This window comes from Orcinus orca, chromosome 20 (assembly GCF_937001465.1).
Source record: "Orcinus orca chromosome 20, mOrcOrc1.1, whole genome shotgun sequence".
Classification (NCBI taxonomy): domain Eukaryota; kingdom Metazoa; phylum Chordata; class Mammalia; order Artiodactyla; family Delphinidae; genus Orcinus; species Orcinus orca.
In genome coordinates, this window is record NC_064578.1 from 49,515,609 (window position 1) to 49,537,992 (window position 22,384).

General features: G+C 53.9%; 2 protein-coding genes across 8 annotated transcripts; one reads left to right on the plus strand and one right to left on the minus strand.

Moving 5' to 3' along the window:
• The first annotated feature begins 1,245 nt into the window (after window positions 1-1,245).
• VASP (vasodilator stimulated phosphoprotein) lies at window positions 1,246-14,333 on the plus strand. Of its 7 annotated transcripts, XM_033430709.2 has the most exons (14): window positions 1,248-1,567; window positions 5,078-5,164; window positions 8,369-8,540; window positions 8,614-8,779; window positions 9,851-9,947; window positions 10,441-10,490; window positions 10,610-10,851; window positions 10,998-11,098; window positions 11,624-11,675; window positions 12,226-12,262; window positions 12,480-12,525; window positions 12,679-12,766; window positions 13,302-13,359; window positions 13,484-14,333. In XM_033430709.2, the coding sequence occupies exons 3-14, from the start codon at window positions 8,403-8,405 to the stop codon at window positions 13,519-13,521; spliced, it is 1,113 nt and encodes a 370-aa protein (XP_033286600.1). In that variant the 5' UTR covers window positions 1,248-1,567; window positions 5,078-5,164; window positions 8,369-8,402; the 3' UTR covers window positions 13,522-14,333. The 7 variants fall into 7 exon arrangements, with proteins under 7 accessions (XP_033286599.1, XP_033286600.1, XP_033286597.1 ...); XM_033430708.2 differs by lacking the exon at window positions 5,078-5,164 and having other exon boundaries at window positions 1,246-1,567; window positions 13,473-14,333; XM_033430706.2 differs by lacking the exon at window positions 5,078-5,164 and having other exon boundaries at window positions 11,001-11,098.
• LOC101272684 (optic atrophy 3 protein homolog) lies at window positions 11,834-19,621 on the minus strand. The gene is made up of 2 exons (XM_004271354.3): window positions 16,529-19,621; window positions 11,834-16,156 (listed from the first exon to the last, which is right to left on the minus strand). The coding sequence occupies exon 2, from the start codon at window positions 16,137-16,139 to the stop codon at window positions 15,756-15,758; it is 384 nt and encodes a 127-aa protein (XP_004271402.1). The 5' UTR covers window positions 16,140-16,156; window positions 16,529-19,621; the 3' UTR covers window positions 11,834-15,755.
• Between the last annotated feature and the right edge of the window lie 2,763 nt (window positions 19,622-22,384).

Sequence of the window (22,384 nt, forward strand, 5' to 3'; positions counted from 1 at the left end):
CAGAGCATGGCCTAGAAGAATGAGGTGAAGGAGATCAGGACGGCACCCAGCAGCAGATTCCTCTTGGAAAAAAAAAGCCTGGGAATCTTGATTCCCTCACCTAGTCAGCTGGGCCCCAAGAGTTGTTTTACACTCATACCTTGCACCACTGGAGTCCTGGTGGCTCAGGCAAGAGGGCTATACCCCAGATTTACTTCCTGCCTCCAGGCCTCAATTTATCCATTTCTAAATGTCGAACTGATTCCCCAGTTTCCTGCCCCAGCCTAAGGCACCTTACCCAGGCCAGGTGGCGCTCTACGAGAGGGGCGTGAACATATTGGTGACGTCACGTAAGGCGGAGTCTGCAGGACCAGTGGCGGAAGCCTGGGAGGGTGTTGGGACTCAGCCCGAATCTGGCGCGTGGGGGGAGGGGGCTCCCGGGAGCCGGCTTAGGGAGGCTCCCCCACCTCCGTTCCCTCAGATTGCTGGATGATCCCACCATCCTCCGCAGACGAAACTGAGTCACGGCGGGGCGTGCGTGGAGAGGGGACAAGGGGCCTTATTCACACAGGGACTGGGAGTCCCATTCCCACCGAGGTCCAGCGCCGCACACACACACCCCATAACCCCCACCCCCACCCCCGCCTCGCCCCACACACACCCTGCGGCTGTGAGTCAGCGGCCAGCCGCGCCCCCTCGGCCCACTTCCTCCTCACCTTCCCAGGGCGGGCGGAGCGGGGGGGGGGGGGCAGTGAGAGGGGTGGGGCCCCCTCCCCACCCATTCCGCTCTTCGGCGGGGGAGGGGGTTCGCCCCTTAGTAATCCCTCATAATAAATTGGTGGAGAGAGACCGTTGAGGGCTCCGAAGGCAGGATTTAAGGGACAAAATTTGAGAGAATCTATGCTTGACCAGAAGGTCCTCTTCGCCCCCCCAAACTGAGTAGAATGTAAAGAAATGGAGAAGTCGATGGGGAGGGTGAGAAGAAATTGTGCCCCCATTGATATTCCCCTAAGAATTTCCATCGTGGGAGAGAACGAAGGATCAAGGAAGGATCCCTTCCCCTCCATCAAACTTCCCCTCTAATTTGGGGGGGTGACCCCCAGAGTGTATCGCTATGCAGTAACGTTGGGGAAGAGGGAAATAGCGGAAGTCTAAGGTTCCGCGTTGCCCTTTTAAGCGCCCTCCACCCCCCTCAACCTCACCGCCTTGAGGTGTCCGCGGCCCCTTTAAGGCGCAGGGCATTATGGGTGCGGGGAGTGGAATTTTGGAACGAAATGTAGCGAAGAGAAGTACAGTAGTAAGAGTAACATTGTAGCCGCCGCCGGCCGAGGGGGCGCGCCGGGGAGGGGACGCCGCACCCCCTTTCTGCTGCCGGGACCCCCGATCAGAGCCCCTGAGAGAGGAGGCGCCCGAGGACCCGCCCCGGCCCTGTCCACGTTCCCCCCAGGAAGCCGGACTCTATGGGGCGGGACCCTGGGGGAGACTGAGCAGAACCTGGAGCCAGCCCTGAACCCCTGAACCTCAAGCCAGGGGCGCCCCGGGAGCACCTACCCCGTGGGCGCTCCGCCGCCCGCCGAGCAGCCATGAGGTGAGCCTCGAACTGCCTTCAGACCCTTCCCCGCCCGGCGCGAGCTCCCGCCCCGCCTTTGTCCCCCTCCCCCCAGCTTGCTCCGGGCTGGTATTTGGGGACCGGGCACTGGGAACCTCGGATTTGAGGCCGAGCCCCCTTTGACGAGCTCCAAATACTGACCACTTCCCCTTGACTCTCAAGGCTCCGCGTGGTGCCGGTGAGGTTCTCCCGGGAGCCCTTAGATTTGGGGGCGCTCCAAGGACTCCCGAATTTTTAAAAGACTTTTTCAGAGGACCTTGAAGTTGGCAAATACTCCCCGCAGGGAGGCTAGGATTTAGGCAGGGCTCAGACTCCCCCCACATCTCAACCCGGCCCCTAGAGGGATTGTGGGGGGCCGGTTTGGGGGTCCCTGGGACCTGGAAGAGAGATTGAGACGTAGACTTTGGTTTTCGGGGGTCCCCTTTTACGTGGCGCTGGAAAAAGTCTTCTCAAGAGCGACCTTGCTCCTTAACTTCGGGGGTACTTAACCCCCTAAATTTGGGGGGCTTATCCTCCTGTGGAGGAGGTTGGTGTGGACGGATCCACGGACCCAGACGCAGCCTCCAGAGTCTGGCTGGGACTCCCCTCCCCCGCCGCTCCCCACCCACAATTTGCTTAAAACAGGCTGTGCCTAGGACCGAGCGAGCGCTCTGGGCCGAGGGCGGCTCCCCGGCCCCGGGCCAGAAGGGCGGCCCCTCTCCCCAACCTGCACGGCCCTGGGGAGGGAGGGGGCGCGGCAGCTGGGGGAAGGGGGGCCTTTGTCTTCCTGACTCACCTGTCGAGACAGCTGGTGTGGGGAGGGGCCGGCAAAGAGCGCCGTGGGCCGGCTGCTTTCCCCACCACGGCGCCTCCCCCTTCTCTCAACACCGCCCCCCCTTCCCCAGCAGTCCCGAGTTGTGCGGTTGGAGGAGGGGGCGTTGCAAAGCGTCAAGGTCATAGCCCTCTCCCCAAGGGACCCAGGCTTCCCAGAGAGTTCCAGCAATCTTCCCAGGAATTTAATCCTGGGGGCTGGGGGCCGAAGGGACCCAGGGATTTTGTCTTTCCCGGGCCTCCCTCAAAACTCCTGGGCTTACCTGAGGGCGGGGCCCGTGCGGCTGGGGGACCCGACTAGCCCCCCCTTATTCTTCCTTTCCCCTGGCCCCCCATAATCTCTCCCTTGAGGCCTGAGCCTGACAATACTATCTCCCTTCCTCTACGCTGTCAGGGACTTCCTGCCCCAAAGCCCCCAGCTCGAGGGGGAGGCCCCTGGGGGCGGCTGGGGATTAACCCCCTGGCGCCCACATCCTCCCACATTCCCCATACCCCTGCCCTCTGACATAGGGTGGCATTCGTTTTTACGGTCAGTAGAGAATCCCCCTCGTACACTTGTTCCTTCTGCTGTAAAGGGATTGCTGGAAAATTTGGAGCAAGGGGGCACCCACAGACACCCACAAGACTTCCTGCCTACCCTTTCCCCCATTATAGCAACATCCCTTCAAGGTCTGGCCCGGGAGAGGGGGCGGTTTTCGGGAGTCAGGCTCTCTTCCTTCACCTTCTTCCTGGGGGGCTCTCCTCTCCCACTGCCCCCCAGCCCCGCCCCTTGCCTCCCCCCCACCCCCCCACCCCGCCGCGTTTCCGGTCCCAGGCACGGTGGAAGGCGGATGGCGGATGTCCGAGTTAGTGCTGCCTCACTCACTGAGACCGTAAAAGGGCAGGAGCAATGTCTGGGCCAGCCTCCCCGCCCCCAGTCCCCGAGGCCCAGGCCCTCCCGCAAGGCCCCCCTACTGCTGGCCACGACCAAACCTCCCACCTCCTGGGAGGTGGGCAGAAGTCGAGCTGATGCCTGTCTCACCAGAGAGTTACTCCCACCTCCTGAGGGGTCTTCCCTTCTGATGGCCACACCCGACTTACTGGGCTGTGCCCCTTCTCCCGGGACAGCTAGGAAGGATTCAGAAAGACCCATGGCCTTGTCTGGGGGCAGCTGGGGAAACTGAGGCTCAAAGAGAGAAAGGCCTGGCCCAAGATCCCTCAGAAATTCCTAAGCAGTATTGAGGGAGGGGAGGGGGCTGGGATCCTCAGATTTCTGGCTGATTTGGCTGGGGACAGTCTTGGGGGCAGTTGGAAGAGAGGATGTTAAGATGGAAAATTACAAGATACAGTTCCTTTTCTCCCAGTTTGACAAATATTTGTTGAGTGTCTGCTGTGTCCGGGACTCTGAGCTGGAATTCTGGGAAGTGGGGCAGAGGTCTGAGAATCTCAGGGCAGAAGGGACTCAAGAAGTGTTTGGTTCATTTCTTTCCTCTTCCAATAATAGTAATTATTATTGTTGTTGTTTTTTTTTTTAAATAATGAGAGACCATCTGATCAAGCATCTACTTTGTGCCAGGCACTGTACTAGGTGCCTGATTCAATTTAATCCTCACAACAATTCTAAGAGATTGATACTATTAGAACCGTCCCCCTTCCCCAGATGGGAAAACTGAGGCACAGAGAAATTAAGCAAATTGCCTATTAAAGTCAGATTGGAAGTGGGCAAGCCTGAATTTGAACCCAGGCCTCTTTCCAGAGTATTATACTATTAGAGAAAAAGGAAAATCAAACCTTTAGTGGCCTTTCAAAAAAAAATAATAATACAAGTAATGTGCTTTCACTGTACCAACACTTAAGATAATGCTGATAAACAAAAAGGAACCCAGTTACCTTCCTAATCACTTATGGGGAACTGAGGCCTGTCAGGGAGGAAGGACTAGAGTGAACCCATACAAGCCCTGCAGACCCTACATCTGAGTTTCTATCCAGGGTTTCTTCAAAGATTTGTAGTTTGGAAAGGTTGTGTGTGCCTGGGGCTTTGGGGGGTAGATCACAAGTTTTGCGGTTTAAGGGGCTATAGGATGAAGGGGTGAAAGGAAGGGCAAGCCTCTAATATGGAAGGTTTGAGTAAACTAGAGTGACTATGTTTGATTGCCTCCCGTGATGAGAAGCTCTCTCCCTCCTATATTGCCTCTCAGCTCCCTCATATGAATCCTTGCCAAATTCCAAGTCCTGTGCTTAGGGCTTTTTTTAATCTCTTTCAATCCTTACCAAACCCCAGTGAGTTATGGTTTCCAGGGCTGGAAACTGAGGTTCAGAGACGGGAAGACATACAGCGAGGGGGTGACTTGAACCTTCTTTTATCTACCACATGCTAGAGTTTACCAGAATGGGAGGACTTGTGGGAGAGTTCTGGGCTGGTTGGGGATTAAGGCTCTCATGTCAAATTGAGGGTATGAGACCCCAGAGACCACTGGAATTAGGCAGACCCCATTTCTATCTCACTCCCTGCTTCCTGGCTGTGGGATTTTTCCATTCTAGCTTTTTGCCTAGTTTATAGTTTTATTTTTTGAACTTAAGTAATGAATTCATTTTTTATAGGTAATACCAGCCCATGCTAAAACAAAATGAAAAGAAAAGTCATAATCAAGCAATTCAAGAAGGTAAACGGTACAAAATGTCCACTTCCTGCCTCCTCAGGCCCCCAGGTCCCCAGTGCCTCAGAGGCAGCCACGGTTAGTCACCTGAGAAGCAGCTTCTGCATATATCACCACTCTGTGTGCAGAGGTATTTATATCCTCCCCACCTTTTCTTTTTTTAAAAAAAAATACTTCTGATACACACCACTTTATACCTTGCCTTAAAAAAAAAAAAAATCAGCTTAGCTGTTTTCTCATCTTTAAATGAGGTTAAGAACATTGCCGGGGGGGGTGGTGGTGGTGGGGAACTTGGGTTCAGATATGAGCCCCTCTGCTTGTTTGCTGCGCGACCTGGGATAACTGTCTTCACCTCTCTGTGGCCACAGTTCCTCATCTGTAAAAAGGGTGAGCACCAGAGTCCATCTCATGAGGTCATTGCAAGGTTCACTGTGGAACTTGCAGCTCAGTACCTAGAACAATGTCTGGTACACAGGCTAACCAATAAATACCAGCTGCCATTGTTAAAAACTTTTCCTTTTTTATACATGGCTAATTTAACAACTCTTGGGTACCTACTATGTCCTAGGCGTGATTCTAGGTTCCGAGGACACGGCAGAAAGGACAAAACAGAAAGGACAAAAATCCCTGCCCTCATGGTCCTGACCTTTTGGTAGGGGAGACAGGGATCTGTCAGGCAGGGATCAGGTGCTATGAAACGTGGGACGTGCAATGAGAGGGAGAGGAGCTTTTCCAGATAGTGTAGTCAGGGAGGGCTTCTTGGAAGAGGTGTCGGCTAAGTGGCGACCCGAAGGAGGTGAAAATCCAGGATGAGGGAGAACAAGAGCACCAGCCTGCGGTAGGAATGTGTCTGGCACGTTGAAGGAGCAGCGCGGAGGCCAGTGGGGCTGGAACAGCAAGCTGGGGGAAAGGAAGGGATGAGATCAGAGATCACACAGATCACGAAGGCCCTGGAGAGAACTTGGCCAGAATAAAAATTCTGTGGGAGCTGCCACGGGAGCTTCCAAGAAGAGGAGGGGCACGATCTGACTTGTGTTTTAACAGGATCCTTTTGCTGTAATGGGGACACCACAGCCTGGAGAGGGACAAGACCAGTCTGGGGTCATTCTGCAGACATCCAGCTCTCTGGCCAGTCCAGAGACTCAGCAGGGCAGGGTCGCTTGGGAGAGCAAAGTGCAGCCAGGGTTGGGTAGCAACGAAGGCCCCGGGCACCTGGGCAGAGTCTGCCCTGGGTGTGGGTGGCAGGTGTGGGCGAGGCCTTAACCCTGCCCTGCCAGGGGCAGTGGAAGCCAGAAAGAGCCCCTGAGGCTGCACTTGTCTGGAAACAGCACCTGGTGTTTGGGTAGGGCCCACACAGTCCCCGGTGGTTAAGATTGTGGACTTGGGAGCCAGGTGGCTTGGGTTCAAACCCTTGCTGTGCTACTTACTAGCTGTGTGACCACAGGCAAGTCACGCAACCTTTCTGGGCCTCTGTTTGTAGTCCTTGCAGAATGAGGATGAAATAGCCCATCTAGAAGGGCTGCAGTGAGAATAAAACGAGAGACTCTGAGGAAAGGGCTTAGGGCATCTGAGCAGCTGAAGTGCCTGATAAGAGGGAGGTGCCCCAATTATGTAAACCTGGGGGGAGGGTCTGGGGCCTCAGCTTCCTGGCCTAGGAACCCGGATCTGGGTCTGCTGAGGGGCTTTCCCTGCCTTGTCTTTTACAGCGTCAGTGTTATGCACCAGCCCCCAGCCCTGGTAGAGACAGAGCCATTGTGGGGTATAATTTCTCTCCCCGGAAACCTCTGACCACCAACTTCTTCTTTTCAGGAAAAAGTCCGGTGGGGGTGGGGACCATTGCTTCCCCCTGGTTTGTGTGTGACCTTGGGCAAGTCACTTCCTGTCTGGGAGCCTGAGTTTCCCCACTGGGGGAGGAGGGCATTGAACCTCCCCAGAAGGACTGGTAGGGGGTGGGAGGGATGTGGCTGTCCAGGGACCCAGTGGTACCTGTTCAGGGTGCCCGTGGAAAGGATGCTGACAGTTACTCAGCACTCAGTACATGCCAGGCACTGTGCCAAGCACTTTACATGTCCAGACTCATCTACTTCTCCCACTGCCCTGGGGGAGGTGGGGTCTGTCATTTCCCCAGTCTGCAGGCAAGGAAGATGCCTTCTCTCATGTGGGAAGGCTGCTTGCCTGAGTCATACGGAGTAGGTGGCCCAACGGGGATTTGAACCTACATCTGTGGATATCAGATCCTGAACCCTGAACCAGTTTACTGACCCCCTCCCCACAAGGCTAAGTCAGATGTCACCTCCTCCAGGAAGTCTCTGATCCCCGGGCTGGGGCAGGCACTCCTTCTGGGCACCCCAGGCCTGGTCTTGGATCTGCGGACAGGACAGACCACTGTAATGCTCTCCTGCCCTGGAGGGTGGGGCCGGGTCTGTCTGGGTCCCTGCCTGACACGGAGCAGTGAGTGTCCACTGATGGCCGTTGGCGCCAGGGGGGCCGGAGGGACGGGGTTGGCAGCAGGAATCTAGCCTTGGTCCCCAACTTGCTGCAAGCCTCACCCTTCCCCTCCCTGAGCCTCAGCTTCCTCCTCCTGAGTGGGGAGAGGTGGTTGGGGGAAGGGGGGGCTCCGAGCACCCCAGCAGAGATGGGGAAACTGAGGCTCCAAGGGCACCAGGCAGGGGCTGGTTCCCAGCACTGCCCAGAGCTCCTGCCCCGCCCCTGCCATCCGCTTCTCCCGGGCCCCCTCCTCCAGCTCACTCTGCATCTCTCAGACTGCCTCAGTCTCTCTGTCCATCTCTCTGTCTTTCTCCATCTGCCTGTCTCTCCATTTCTGTATCTTTCTCTGCTCCCTGCCTTTCCATCTGTTTTCCCCCACTACTCCTCTGTCTGTCTGTCTTTCAGTCTGTCTCCGCTATGTCAGTCTGATTCCTTTCTCAGCGCTCTCTCTGCATCAGTCTGTATGTTTGTCTCTTCCAGTCTGTCTGACTCTTCCTCTTCCTGTCTTCTTTCCCCCCATCTGACTGTCTGTCTCTTTCCTTGTCTGTCTCCCATCCCCTGTTTGTCTCTTTGTCTGACTCTCCCAGTCTGTCTGTCTCTCTATCCCGTCTGTCTTTTCTCTCCCAGTCTCCCTGTCTGGGTCTCTTCGAGGGTCTGTCCCCAGCCCTCTCTCCCCGTCTGCCTGTCTTCCTCTGCCTCTCCATGGGTCCCTCTTCCTCTCACACTGTCTTTGTGTCTCCTACTCTCCCAGGGGGGCCCAGATGGAGAAGGTGACCGGCCCCTGGAGGGAGGGTGCCGGGCTCCCCTCAGCTAACTGGCCTCTCTCCCCTTTCCTCCCTCCGGGCAGTGAGACGGTTGTCTGCTCCAGCCGGGCCACTGTGATGCTCTATGATGACAGCAACAAGCGATGGCTGCCTGCTGGCACGGGCCCCCAGGCCTTCAGCCGCGTCCAGATCTATCATAACCCCACTGCCAACTCCTTCCGGGTGGTCGGCCGGAAGATGCAGCCAGACCAGCAGGTGAGGCTTCCCTCCCCGCCCCCTCTAACCGCTGCGCCCCACCACTCCTCACCCACTTTCCCCCCCCCGCCAGGTGGTCATCAACTGCGCCATCGTCCGGGGTGTCAAGTATAACCAGGCCACCCCCAACTTCCACCAGTGGCGTGACGCCCGCCAGGTCTGGGGCCTCAACTTCGGCAGCAAGGAGGATGCAACACAGTTTGCCGCCGGCATGGCCAGCGCCCTAGAGGCATTGGAAGGTTAGAGAGAGCGGGCAGAGGGGACCACCGAGCCCTGCCGTGTGGCCTGGGGCCGCCACTTCACCACTTGGCCTCAGTTTACTCATCTGAAAATGAGGCCAATTGACAACTTCTGTGGAGAATTATTATGAGGGTTTTGTGGGTTCCTGTGTGCCCCGAGTGCACCCACGTATAAAACGCATGGTTCCTAAGAGTACATTTTGCTCCAGGAATTTTTACACATGCACACTCCTGTGTGACCTCCCAGATCAAGATATAGATATTTCCAGCCTCCAGAAAGTTCCTTGTGCCCTTTCCCCAGGTAACCATTATACTGACTTATGTCATCATCGGTTAGTTTTCAGGCAACAGTATTAAGAAAAAACCTTCAGTTGGTATTTCTTAAACTGGAATGTGCCCACGAATCATCTAGGAGAAACGCAGATTCCGATTCAGTTGGGTTGGCCGGGGCCTGAGCCTCTGTACTTCTAACAAGCTCCCTGGTGACGCCAAGGCTACCGGTCCATAAACAGTACACTTTGAGGAGCAAAGTGACGGCTATGCATGTGGGGTCACAAATCACCAAATGGCGGAGGTGTTTGCTTCCTGGAGCGGCTTCAGGGCTAGTGGGGAGGGGCCTGCTTGTCCGAGGCACAGAAAAATACATGGGAGCCAGAGGCCTGAGGGGGGGTGAGGAAGAGGCTGTCAGCCTTTCCTGGGTCTTCGGGTGGGGCGGTCTGAGCGGCTGTGACAGGTGCCCTAAGAGCCTGGATCTTCAGGTAGGGCAGTCTGAGCGGCTGTGACAGGTGCCCTAAGAGCCTGGATGCCAGAGTGGGCCTGATTTCAAGCCTTGTTCCTGCAAATTCGGGTCTGCAGGACTTGGGGCAAGCGGCTCCCCTCTCTGGGCCTTTGCTGTTCCGCCTGTGACCTGGGCATCCTCCCAGCACCCACCTTACATCAGCTCAGTCAGGGGAAGCTTGTGCCGACCCCTCATCGCAGAGTCCCTGGGAGGCCCGGGAGAGCCGAGGGAACGTGCTGAGGGGTGGCGCCCGCTTCCTGGGTGACTCAGCAGCCTTTACTCTCACCTTCCAGGAGGTGGGCCTCCGCCCCCGCCGACACCGCCTATGGCACCGCCCACTTGGTCTGTCCAGAACGGCCCCTCCCCAGAGGAGATGGAGCAACAGAAAAGGTGGGGCCAGTCCCTGGGTGGGGAACCTTACTGCTGCCCGAGTTGTAGATTGTTCCAGAACCCCTGACTCCTAGAGTTCAGGCCTCTCCAACTTGCAGTTTTCAGAATGTTCCAACTCCCAGGGGACTAGAAACGGACCTCTTTCAGAAACCCACCTCCTGGAGTTTGAAAAACTCCTGACACCCAGAGTTGCAGAACCTTCTGACCCTTCAAATCCTGGTCCCCCAGATTCCCAGAGTCCAGAATTTGGTTGTCTAGAGGATCCTGGGTGTTCTGTATTCTGGTGTTCTTGACAGTCTGATGACTAGATTGCTCGCCTCTTGCTCTCGCTCTGTCCCTGTCCTCCCCCTGCAACCCTTTCCTGGCCCCTGGGGAATGGAGGACATGAGTGGGGCTTAGGAGCCAGCCTTGCTGGAGACCTCTGAGGGGCGATCCGGGAAGTTGCTGGCCAGCCTGGGGCTCTGAGTGATGGCAGCTCGCCTTCCCTCCCCAGGCAGCAGCAGTCGGAGCTCATGGAACGGGAACGCAGGGTCTCCAACGCAGGTGATTGCTCGAATGGCCTCGGGGCTCGGGTGACCACCCCAGAGGAGGGGGTGGGCCAGCCGGACAACAGAGAATAAGGCTTCTCTCTCAGCACCCCTCCTTTTTCGTGTTTCTTACAGGAGGCCCAGCTGCTCCCACAGCTGGGGGACCACCCCCGCCTCCAGGACCTCCCCCTCCTCCGGGTCCCCCCCCACCCCCTGGTCTCTCCTCCTCGGGGATCTCGGCTGGGGGGCATGGAGCAGGGGGAGGCCCACCCCCTGCGCCCCCTCTCCCCACAGCACAAGGCCCCAGTGGTGGAGGGACTGGGGCCCCCGGCCTGGCCGCAGCCATTGCCGGAGCCAAACTCAGGAAAGTCAGCAAGGTGAGGGGGGCAGGCAAGGCGGGTGTGGGTTGACGGGGCCTGATATTATAATGGGTTGAGGCCAGAGTTTCCTGGGAGCCTCACAGGAGGGCTGGAAGGCCAGGAGGCCCGCCTATAAAGCCCCCACCTCTTTGTAATTTCTCCAGCAGGAGGAGGCCTCAGGGGGGCCCTTGGCCCCCAAAGTTGAGAGCAGTCGAAGCACGGGCGGGGGGCTCATGGAAGAGATGAATGCCATGCTGGCCCGGAGGTGAGCCTGAGCCTGGAGCCCTCAAGAGCCGCAGAAAGCCCTTGCAGCACACCCCTCAGACCAGCAGTTATCACCTGGAGATTCCTGTTCAGTAGGGCCGGGTGGGGGGCAGGGCTCAGATTCCCAGTTAGTTGGTTTCTTTGGGTGAAAGTTCGCCCTTTGATAGCCAGGTTTGGGATATAATGATGGGGATTGCATTCTCCTGAGATGGCTGAGGTTTGCAACCACCCAGGTAGCCTCTGGAATGTTCTAAACCCCAGAATTCCACGACCTTAGGAGATCCTGCCTCAGAACCTGGGAACTCCGCCCTTAGAATTGTGTTACTCCCAAACGTGGGAATCGGAGAGCCCCACCCCAGTTCGAGAGCAGTACTCTCTTTAACTTCTAAAACTAAAATCTTCTTAGCCCTGACAAATTCCAGAAGTCTGCACGCTAGAATCCACCTTTCTAGAGCTCCGGGGAAGGGAATTGTTGAGTGGCTGAGGGAGGGCTGAAGCCATCTGTTTTTGCCTTTCTCTCTTACAGAAGGAAAGCCACACAAGTTGGGGAGAAAACCGCCAAGGATGAATCTGCCAATGTGGGTCAGGGGCTCTTCCTGCCATATACCCCTTAGGATGTACCGTTTGTGTAGGAATATCGGGGAGGGGGCTGTGACAGGGATGGGCTAGGTTTGAAGGTGGAGGAGGAAAATGAGCAGAGGTGCGGCGTCGGGGGTGGGGGGCTGGCTCATGACAGTTTCTTTTTTTTTTTTTAATTTATTAAATTTATTTATGTTTGGCTGCATTGGGTCTTCGTTGCTGCGCGCGGGCTTTCTCTAGTTGTGCCGAGCGGGGGCTACTCTTGGTTGCGGTGTGCAGGCTTCTCATTGCCGTGGCTTCTCTTGTTGTGGAGAACGGGCTCTAGGCGCGCGGGCTTCAGTAGTTGTGGGTCATGGGCTCAGTAGCTGTGGCTCGCGGGCTCTAGAGTGCAGGCTCAGTAGTTGGGGCACACTGGCCTAGTTGCTCCGTGGCACGTGGGATCTTCCCGGACCAGGGCTCAAACCCGTGTCCCCTGCATTGGCAGGTGGATTCTTAACCACTGCGCCACCAGGGAAGCCCTTGGCTCATGACAGTTTTATTTCCCACCAGCAGGAGGAGCCAGAGGCCAGAGTCCCAGCCCACAGTGGTGAGTGAGAGCCCAGTCTAGTCACAGGAACTACAAGTCCCAGGATGCCCGCTTCTCACATATAACGCACCTCGATGGGAGAGTCTGTACAAACAGTGCTGGGGATTGTAGTCTCCTGAGATGGTTCTTTGAACAGGGGCTGATGAGGCTCGGGGAGAAAGATTGAGGCAGGGCATTCCTTGTCCCTGATGTTTTTGATTTATTGCCTGTCCCCTAGAATCTGTGCGGAGACCCTGGGAGAAGAACAGCACAACCTTGCCAAGGTGGGCCATCAATACTGGGGCCCCACCCCCCAAAATAGTTGAATTTGCCAAATTTGTAGGGAGGAACACTGTGTGACCCCTGGAATGGGAGGCAGGGGAGGCAGACCCTCTCTCTAACCTCATTTCCGCCCCAAACCACACCAACTCTCCCAGGATGAAGTCATCTTCAGTGACCACTTCCGAGGCCCAACCCTCTACGCCCAGCTCCAGTGATGAGTCAGACCTGGAGAGGGTGAAACAGGTAGCTTGGGGAAAGGACTGGGAGTGAGGTCCGGGGGATAGAAAGGAGATCTGGGTCCAGACTCTGCCACTGACCTGCCATGTGATTCTAGAAAAGGCCTTGGGAACCTCAGTTTTCCAGTCTGAGAAATGGAGAGAGATTGGATCATGTCAGGGATGACACAGACACCATAACCACCTTATCCAGTGCCCATGACAGACCTTACTAATCTTATCACTGGACTCACTTCTGTTGAGTACCCAGAATCCTTCTCAGTACACTGGCCCCAGACATTTATCACCAACTGGAGGTGGCAGGAGACTGCAATGTATTTGCCAGCCTTGGTACTGGATGTTCTCCAGTACTTTCCTTCTGGCTCCAAGGATCCAGAATTCTCCCCTAGAATTCTCACTTTGTGGCCTTGCCAGTGATGTCATGGTGTGTGTGTAATAGGGGTCTTGAACCTCCTCCTTCTGGCCCCTCAGTCATTAAGAAAGGGGGGATTCACTTTTGCAAGTCCAAGTACCCTTCCTGATTGGTACCCCATCATTTTCAGGAGCTTCTGGAAGAGGTGAGGAAGGAACTGCAGAAAATGAAAGAGGAAATAATTGAAGGTGAGGTGGTTTTTTATTTTAAACATTTATTTATTTTGGAGGCATCATGTCCCTTGGAAAGCCCTGTTTTGGAAGGGAAGGGGGAAGAAGCTGTGCCCCTGACCTCTGCCCAGTTTCCTTCCAGCCTTTGTCCAGGAGCTGAGGAAGCGGGGCTCCCCCTGACCACAGGGCCCCAGAAGATCCAGTTTCTCCTTTCCGCACACGCCCTCCGCCTGTCACCCTGCTTTCCCTGCCTCAACTTGACTTGGAATTGGCTGAAGACTACACAGGAATGCGTCTTCCCCACTCCCTATCTCACTTGGAAAATTCCAAGGGGGTGTGGCTTCCCTGGCACCATGCCCACACCCATACTGGCTGCTGATTGGCTGGGGAGGCCCCCACCCTTTGCTCCCTTTGGTCCTTCCCCTCTGCCATCCTCTTGGGGCTGGTTCCTCTGCTGGGGATGTACCAATTAACCCCACAGTAAGGGGGAAGGAAGGAGGGAATTTCACATTCCCTTGTTCTAGATTCACTTTAACGCTTAATGCCTTTGAAGTTTTGTTTTTTAAGAAAAAAAAGTATATATATATATTTAGGTTTGGGGGGGAGGAAATGTTTTTTCTCTTTGGTTTTGATAAAATGGGATGTGGGGAGTTTTTAAATGCTGTGCCCCTGGCTTGTCCCACTTGGGACAGCTATTTAAGGGGGGTTGTCCCATCAGGCTGGGGGCAGCTCCCCCCACCCCAGGGACCTCCCTTCCCTCTGGCTCCTTCCCCTTTTCTATGAGGAATTAAGATGCTGTAACTTTTTAGAACCTCAGTTTTTTGGTTTTTTATTTTGGTAGGTTTTGGGGTCCAGGCCATTTTTACCCCCTGGGGAAAAAAAGATGAGGGGGAAAGGAAAAGGGGAGGAAACCTCCCCTCTCCCACCTTCACCTTTAGCTTCTTGAAAATGGGCCCCTGTGGAATAAATCTGCCAGTTTTTATAAATGCTAAGATTTCTGGAGTGATTTGAAGGGCTGCTCTCATGAGGATGGGGGCGTGTCCCTTCCTCCCCCAGTAATCTGCCTTCCCCTCACCTTCCTTCTTCCCACCCGAACCTGCCCTCAGACTCCTGCAGCTAGGGTGGCCTCTGGCCCCTCTCGGCCTTCCTGCCTCCCTTCCTCTCTGTGCCCCTCACCAGGCAGCTTCCTCACTCCTTCCCACCCTGCCCCAACCACTTCACCACCCTAGAGAAAGCCAGGGGCAGTCCCTCATTGACCGCGTGCCCTTGGACAAGACCCTTTGCTTCCCCTGGGCCTCAGTTTCCCCATCTGGGAAAGGGCTCAAAGGATGACACTGGCCCCTTCCCACCAGATCCCTCCCAGCCTCTAATTTTAGTGAGCCTGGCCACCCATTTTGCAGACGTACATCGTGGTTCTCAGACACATTCTCAAGATGACTTTCCCCCAGAGCTCCTTAAATTATACAACATTTACAGTCTAAAAAAAAATAGAATTCAGAAATAACAGAGCTCATAACACATCCCCTTTAATGGTTCAATGGGTTGGCAGGGGATAGGTGAGGTAGGTAACACTTAACACTACCTGGTGGAATTATTCCATTTGGTTGGAGGTGGTGAACTTCAGGGCTGAGGGGGCAGGTGGAGGAAGCCTTTGCATGAAGGACGGGGGTGGACACTGGGTGTCCAGTTCAAAGGCAAGAAGTAAGGGGGAATCCCTGAGTACTCTGAAGAGGAGATTTGGATGGAGGAAAGGGTGGAGGGATCTGTTGGAATGATCCACTTAAAGAGGGGAGGACCCCAGTCAAGGCACCAGTGGTGGACTAGAAGAGCCACAGGGAGACCCACTGGAGCTAATGCCCACCAAGATCCATCCTATTCCCTGCCCCCCCAGAAGAGTGAGGTAGATGGAAGGTCAAGGGGTAGGGAAGTCCATCAGAGGTTTCTATATTTTCACTACAATGGTCGGTACCAGTGAAGAAGTGGGATGAGGTGTCCTGGTGTAATGGATGAGGATCCCAGGGAAAGGACCACTCCTCAGGTAAGTTGGAGGTATGAGTGACAAAATTAAATGGTCCATGTGCCCTGCTGGCCCTCCTGTTGGTGCGTGGGTGGGCTCCAGTGGAAGACACTGCTTTTCCATTCCAAAGTGCTAAACCAGTGGATGCGGTGGGGCGATGGGGGTCGGGCTGGAACGTTCCACCGGTGGATGGGGGTGTCCCAGTGGAAGGTACCCCTCACTGGGCAGGTTAGTAGGGAGGTGACCAGAAGCCTGGTTGGATCAGCCCCAGTCCAAGATCCCTTCTGACTCTAAAGGGACCTGGTGCTATTAGCTGGGCCGGTTCAGGAAGGGACAGTGGGGACAGACATGGCAGCCCAGGCATCAGTCACGTCTGAGACCAGGGCCCTGCGGCCCCCTACTCCTCGGGCGTGGGCTCTGCCTGGGGCGCGGGCGGCGGGTCCAGGGCGCAGAGCTGGGCGCGCAACTCTTGCATCTGTGCCTGCAGCTCCTCCAGGGCGCCCCGCGGCGGCGCCGCCTGTACCTGCGCCTGCAGGGCCTCCAACGCCAGCGCCAGGCGGCCCCCCTCGTCCCGCATCGCGTCCCAGGCGGCGCGCTGCTCCCCCTCCTTGCGACGCTGATACGCCTGGTGGCGCCAGTACTCCAGCACCAGGCAGCCGCCGCCCACGATGAAGACGGTGGCCTCGCCCAGCAGCTCGGCGCCCAGCTCGGCGGCCGCCGCCTCGTTCAGCGGCTTGACGGCTTCAGCATTGAAGCCCATGAGGCGCATCTTGGCTCGCATCTCGGCCCAGTGGTACACTGCGGGGGAAGACAGGGGTCAGGGATCTTTGCTGGGAATGCAAAACCCCGCCCCTCGTCGCCTCGGTGTCCGGGTCGGAGCAATGGCGACACGGCAGCCAGAACCGCGGGCGCCAGCGGGGAATGGGCCCCTTAACCAAGACCCGCGCCGGGCCTCGCACGCGGAATGCCCAGTTAGTTATCTGGCCAGGGGTGGCCCTGACGGCATCTTTTGGAAACGTCCAGAAGATTCTGGTGATCGGCTGGGGATGAGAATTGCTGCCCTGGAGGGGAGGTCCAGAGTGGAGGCCGCAATCTCTGGGAGGGGGTGGGAGCGGTCAGAAGTCCAGGGCGGGTGTAAAGCTCGCTCCTTCTGCCCCTCCCACAACCCACCTGCCAGGCTCCTTCCCTCTCCCCGAAGGTGGGGCCGACGGTGCTGCGCTCCGTCCTGACGTGTGTTCACTGTGGGGTTTGGGGCTTTGGACGGAGCTCAGGGCTGCAGCGCCTGCTCCAACGCCAACTCCTTCCTTCTCTAATCACTTACTCATGTGAACAAGGATTATCAGCATTGTGGTCACTTGTAAATGCAACGTAAGCCTAGAGTTGATGTTGAAACCTGATTCACTGCAGTAAGAATTAATATTCATCCACTGATACGTGAATTGATGGGAAAAATAAGGTTCCTTGGGCTCATTAAGGGATGAATTTCTGAAAACATTTATACTTGACCCCTTCCAACCATCCTCCACAGCAACCAGGCTGACCTAATTAGGTTTTCTTCCTTTAAGTTAGAAGAATAACATGCACATGGGGGGAATCATTTAGACTACATAGAAGGGGGTAAATTGCAAGACAGAAGTCCATCTTTCCACCTCCAACTTTAGTTCTCCTATTCCTCAAAGGAATAGGAGGACTATTTTTTGGGGGCTGCACAGCGTGGCTTGTGGGATCTCAATTCCCACACCAGGGATTGAACCCCGGCCACAGCATGGAAAGCCTGGAATCCTAACCGCTAAGAGGTTAACCACTTCTATTGGCAGACCAGCCAATAGAGAAGGACTTGAATCACCTAAGAGGATAAAATCTAAATGGCCACGAGACATGTGAAAAGATGCAGTCTTTTCATTACATGTCAGGAAAATATTAATTAAAATCACAAAGAGAAAGCACTCTACACACCCCAGAATGGCTGAAATGAAACACCCACACATCCTAAGTGCTGCCAAAGATGTATCACACTCAGACTCGGAGGAGGTAATTGAGGACACCCACTCTGGCAGCTGGTTGGCAGTGACTCCTAAATTTAGCATTCAGTGCTCTATGAGCCAGCAATTCCGCTCCTGGGTGGACACCCACAGAAACCTGTCACATGTTCTCTGAAAGACATGTCCCTGCATGTTCACCTCAGTGCTATGAAAAAAAAGACTCTAGACCACCCAAATGCCCACCATAGAAGGATTGGTAAAAAAGGATGCACACAGTGAAACACTCAACAGCAATGAGAACAAATGAACCACAGCGACACACAAAAAGCTGAATAAATCTCACAGACAATGTTGAGTGAAAGAGGCCACACAAGCATACATGCTGTGTGATTCCATTTATATAAAGTCCCCAAAGAGGCAAATTCAATCCACAGGGTTACAAGTCAGGATGGTGGTTACCCTTGGGAGGCATAGTGACTAGAAGGGGGGCATGGTAGGGTTTCTGGGGGTCTGGTTATATTCTGTTTCCTGTTCTTTCTGTGAGTTTATCAAACTATATACTTAGGATTTGTACACTTTGCTTTAGGTATACTGTAAAGAAGTTAAAAGTTTTCATAACCCAGGGCCTCCCTGGTGGTGCAGTGGTTAAGCATCCGCCTGCCAATGCAGCGGACACGGGTTCGAGCCCTGGTCCGGGAAGATCCCACATGCCGCACAGCAACTAAGCCCGAGCGCCACAACTACTGAGCCTGTGCCCTAGAGCACATGCTCTGCAACAAAAGAAGCCACCACAATGAGAAGCCCACGCACCTCAACGAAGAATACCCCCTGCTCGCCTCAACTAGAGAAAGCCCGCGCGCAGCAACAAAGACCCAACGCAGCCAAAAAAAAAAAAAAAGTTTTCATGACCCAAATGAACGGGAGTTGTCCAGCCACCTTCCTGATCTCTTCCAAGTGACTTTCACTTGCAGCCTCTGGTGAGGCCCAGAGAAATGCCACTGTCTGGTGCCACGCCCTTGGTCAGTCTGTTTCCTCCCTGTTGCCCATGGGCAGCCAGACTTGGCCTTGGCCACCTGTCAGATGAGCCTGAGACATCTAACTTCAAGGTGTCCTGACTGCCTATTTAACACTCTTCCTGTTGGGAAAGTACACTGGCCCCTCCCAAAAGGAGCCCCAGTCTTATGATGTCCCCCAGGCTCCTGCCTGGGTGCAGGAAGCAGGGTTGTGATGGAACCTTGAACTCTCTATTCTCCCTGAGGGTCTGTTAAAAGGCAAAATGGATTCAGAATCCAGGACTGAGAAAGTCCAGGCCCCCACTCAAAATGGGAGGGGGACGGGCACGACTATGGCCTGTGTTAAAGGGACTCAAAGACAGGATGACAGCACATTCCTTTCTTTTTTTAAATTTTTTAAAATGTATATATATATATTTTGGCTGCGCTGCGGGGCCTGCGAGCTCTTGGTTCCCCAACCAGGGATTGAACCCACGCCACCTGCAGTGGAAGCGTGGAGTCTAAACCAATGGACGGTCAGGGAATTCCTCACATTCCTTTTTGTTTAAAAACCAAAATTTGAATCCATCTGTCAATGACCTCCGTAAATCCAGACAGTTTCTTAAAGGCAAAGGCTCAAAAGGGAATCTCAGCCTGAAATCGAGGAGGATTTTGTCACAACCTAGAAATGAAGCTATGCTTGCCGAGCACAGTAGTTAAAACAAAACAAAGCAAAAATGGTGAAATTACTCGTTTGCTTCCCTAGCAGTGTCTTACATCCCCAGGCATGCTTTTGCCAACTTACCAACGCTTCTGAAATATTTCGCTACTAATCAATCTCACGATTTGCAACGGAAAAAATTAAAAGAACGAATGAGCTTTATATACTTCAACACAGAAAAATCTCCCAAACATAACGAGAAGAAATACTAGGTCCAAAAGATACAAACAGCGTGAACAAGAACGTGCACTATGGACACACATATATATTCAGGAAAAGTATAAAGTCTCACAGGGACTAATACTCAGCAACTTCAGGACAGATGAAGGAGGAAGGAGTGAGAACAGGGTGAGGCTTTTTAGCTTTAGTCCCTAAACAAGGGAATAAAACTCAAAGCAAATAGGGCAAAGTGTTAATATCTATTAATTCTAAGTGGTAGGTCCACGGGTGTTGGTTATAGTATTTCCTCTATGTCTGCAATATTTCACAATTAAAAGGAAAAAATTAGTTCAAAAAGAATAACAATTATATTTTTTGGCCATTTGGAGAAAAAAGGATTTTGATGAATGCACAGTGATAGAAATCAGGTCAGTGCTTCCCTGAGGTCAGGTATGGCGGGAGAGATGGACTGCAAACGAACACAAGGAAATTTGGGGGGTGAAGGAAATATTTTTTTTTTTTTTTTTGCTGTACGCGGGCCTCTCACTGTTGTGGCCTCTCCCGTTGCGGAGCACAGGCTCCGGATGCACAGGCTCAGCAGCCATGGCTCACGGGCCCAGCTACTCTGCGGCATGTGGGATCTTCCCGGACCAGGGCACGAACCCGTGTCCCCTGCATCGGCAGGCGGACTCTCAACCACTGCGCCACCAGGGAAGCCCAAGGAAATATTTTTAACTATGGTGGTGGTTTCATGGCAAATACCTGTGATAAAACCCATCAAAGTGAACCCTTAAAATAAGTACAGTTTATTGCATGTAAGTCATACCTCAAAAAAAGTTGTTAAATAAAAAGGAATTTTATAAGATTAAGAAAGTGAGAAGCCACAGACTAGGAGAAAATATTTGCAAATCATATATCTGATAAAGGACTTGTTGCAGAACATATAAAGAGCTCTTAAAACTCAACAATAGGGGCTTCCCTCGTGGTGCAGTGGTTGAGAGTCTGCCTGCCGATGCAGGGGACACGGGTTTGTGCCCCGGTCTGGGAAGATCCCACATGCTGCGGAGCGGCTGGGCCCGTGAGCCATGGCCGCTGAGCCTGCGCGTCCGGAGCCTGTGCTCCGCAACGGGAGAGGCCACGACAGTGAGAGGCCAGCGTATCGCAAAAACAAACAACAACAAAAAAAACCTCAACAATAGCTGGGAATTCCCTGGCAGTCCAGTAGTTAGGACTCAGTGCTTCCACTGCAGGGGGACCCGGTTCAATCCTTGGTCGGGGAACTAAGATCCCCACAAGCCACATGGCGCAGACCAAAAAAAAAAAAAAGTCAGCAGAGAAATACCAGTCAAAACCACAATGAGATTCCATTTCACACCCACTGGAATAACTGTATTCAAAACAACGGCCAGTTGCACACACGTCCACAACAGCCAAAAAGGGGGAACAACCCCAAAGTCCATCAATTTGTGAATGGATAACAAAATCTGGTATATTTATACAATGGAGTATTATTAATACATAAAAAGGAATCAAGTACTGATACATGTTACGACAGGGACGAATCTTGAAAACATTATGCGCAGTGAAGGAAGCCAGACACAGAAGGCCACGTAGTGTATGATTCTTTTCTATGAAATGTCCAGAATAGGTAAATTCACAGAGACAGAAAGCAGGTTAGTGTTTGCCAGGGGCTGGGGGAGGGGAGAGTGGGGAGAGAACTGCTAATGGACTTGAGGGATCTTTCCAGTGATGGAAATGTTCTAAAGTGACTGTGGTAACAATTGCACGACTATGTAAATTTACTAAAAATAAATTGTCCACTCAAGACAGGTGAATTTTATGGCATGTAGATTATACCTCAATAAAGCTGTTTAAACAAACAAACAAGCAAGCAAAAGTAGAGCCTCTCCCGCTGAAATTAGCAAATGCTGCTGTGCAGATGCGCGGGCTTCTCATTGTGGTGGCTTCTCTTGTTGCAGAGCACAGGCTCTAGGCATGTGGGCTTCAGTAGTTGTGGCACATGGGCCCTAGAGCACCTGCTCAGTAGCTGTGGCGCAAGGGCTTAGTTGCTCCACGGCCTGCGGGATCTTCCCAGACCAGGGCTCGAACCCGTGTCCCCTGAATTGGCAGGCGGCTTCTTAACCACTGTGCCACGAGGGAAGTCCCTGGACCTGAAATCTTGAGCAAGGTATCAAGGATGCCAGAAGTGCCTAGGAGTCATGCAGGAGGGAGGATGGCAGGTGAAGGGCGGATGTGGGGTGGTACCCACGGCGCTGTCAGTCCTCTGACCTCAGGAGTCCACCAGTGTCTCGTGCTCATGGCAACCTGGGGTAGATGCCTTGCTGCCAGGTGTTGGTCCAGCCAGGGACTACATTTCCCAGTGCCCCTTGGGGTTAGGTGTGGCCAGGGCATTAAGTCCCGGCAAGGGGAATTGAGGTGAAGTGAATAGAGTGCCACTTCCAGACCTGGTCCATAAAACCTGCGCTCTCTTCCTTCATGCTCTTTACTGACCTCTGGCTGGAGTGGACGTGACCCCCAGGGTGACCTTGAAAGGCGCAAGCTGAAGATGGTGGGACTGCATCAGCCTGGGTCCTTGAATGACTGAGCAGAGGAAGAGGGCTGTCCTTCCACATGACTCCCCTGCAAGAACTGCTATACAAGCAAGAAATAAACCCCTGTTCTAGGTGCCATTACACATTTTGGGTCTCTTGGTGACAACACTGGTGTCCTGAACTATAGACCTCCAAGATTCCTGCTGATTTTCCTAGCCTTGGTCTCCAATATATCCTTCCAGTATATTCTTTTTCTGCTTCCGTTGGCCCAGGATGGTTTCTGTTGCTGGCAATGCAGAGTGTTCACTGATGACGACAAAAATTCAATGCTTTGCTAGTATTTCCTCTGAGCTAGGCACCTCCCTAAGTGTTTTACATGTATTAACTGTTTCGATGTCGTAATAATCCCACAGAGGAAGTTCTGTTGTCAAGCACGAAGACATCCGGTGAACTCCAGCTCGTCCAGATAGTATGAGGTGGATCTAGGGCTTGAGTCCAGGAATTTCAGTGTCAGAGCTCACACTCTCCTCCACGATGCTCCACGGCCCTCCAGACAGATGCTCTAAGCCTAGACATGACTGCCAGTTACACCCATTTTCACATAGCACTATTCACAATAG

What these genes read in the sequence shown, in the direction of transcription:
- VASP (XM_004271161.4), top strand. An exon ending in AGATGCAGCCAGACCAGCAG is followed by an intron (nt 8,541 to 8,613) that starts GTGAGGCTTCCC and finishes CCCCCCCGCCAG; the next exon opens with GTGGTCATCAACTGCGCCAT. An exon ending in AACAGCACAACCTTGCCAAG is followed by an intron (nt 12,526 to 12,678) that starts GTGGGCCATCAA and finishes CAACTCTCCCAG; the next exon opens with GATGAAGTCATCTTCAGTGA.
- LOC101272684 (XM_004271354.3), bottom strand. Translation starts at nt 16,139, where the DNA reads ATGCGAGCCAAGATGCGCCTCATGGGCTTCAATGCTGAAGCCGTCAAG.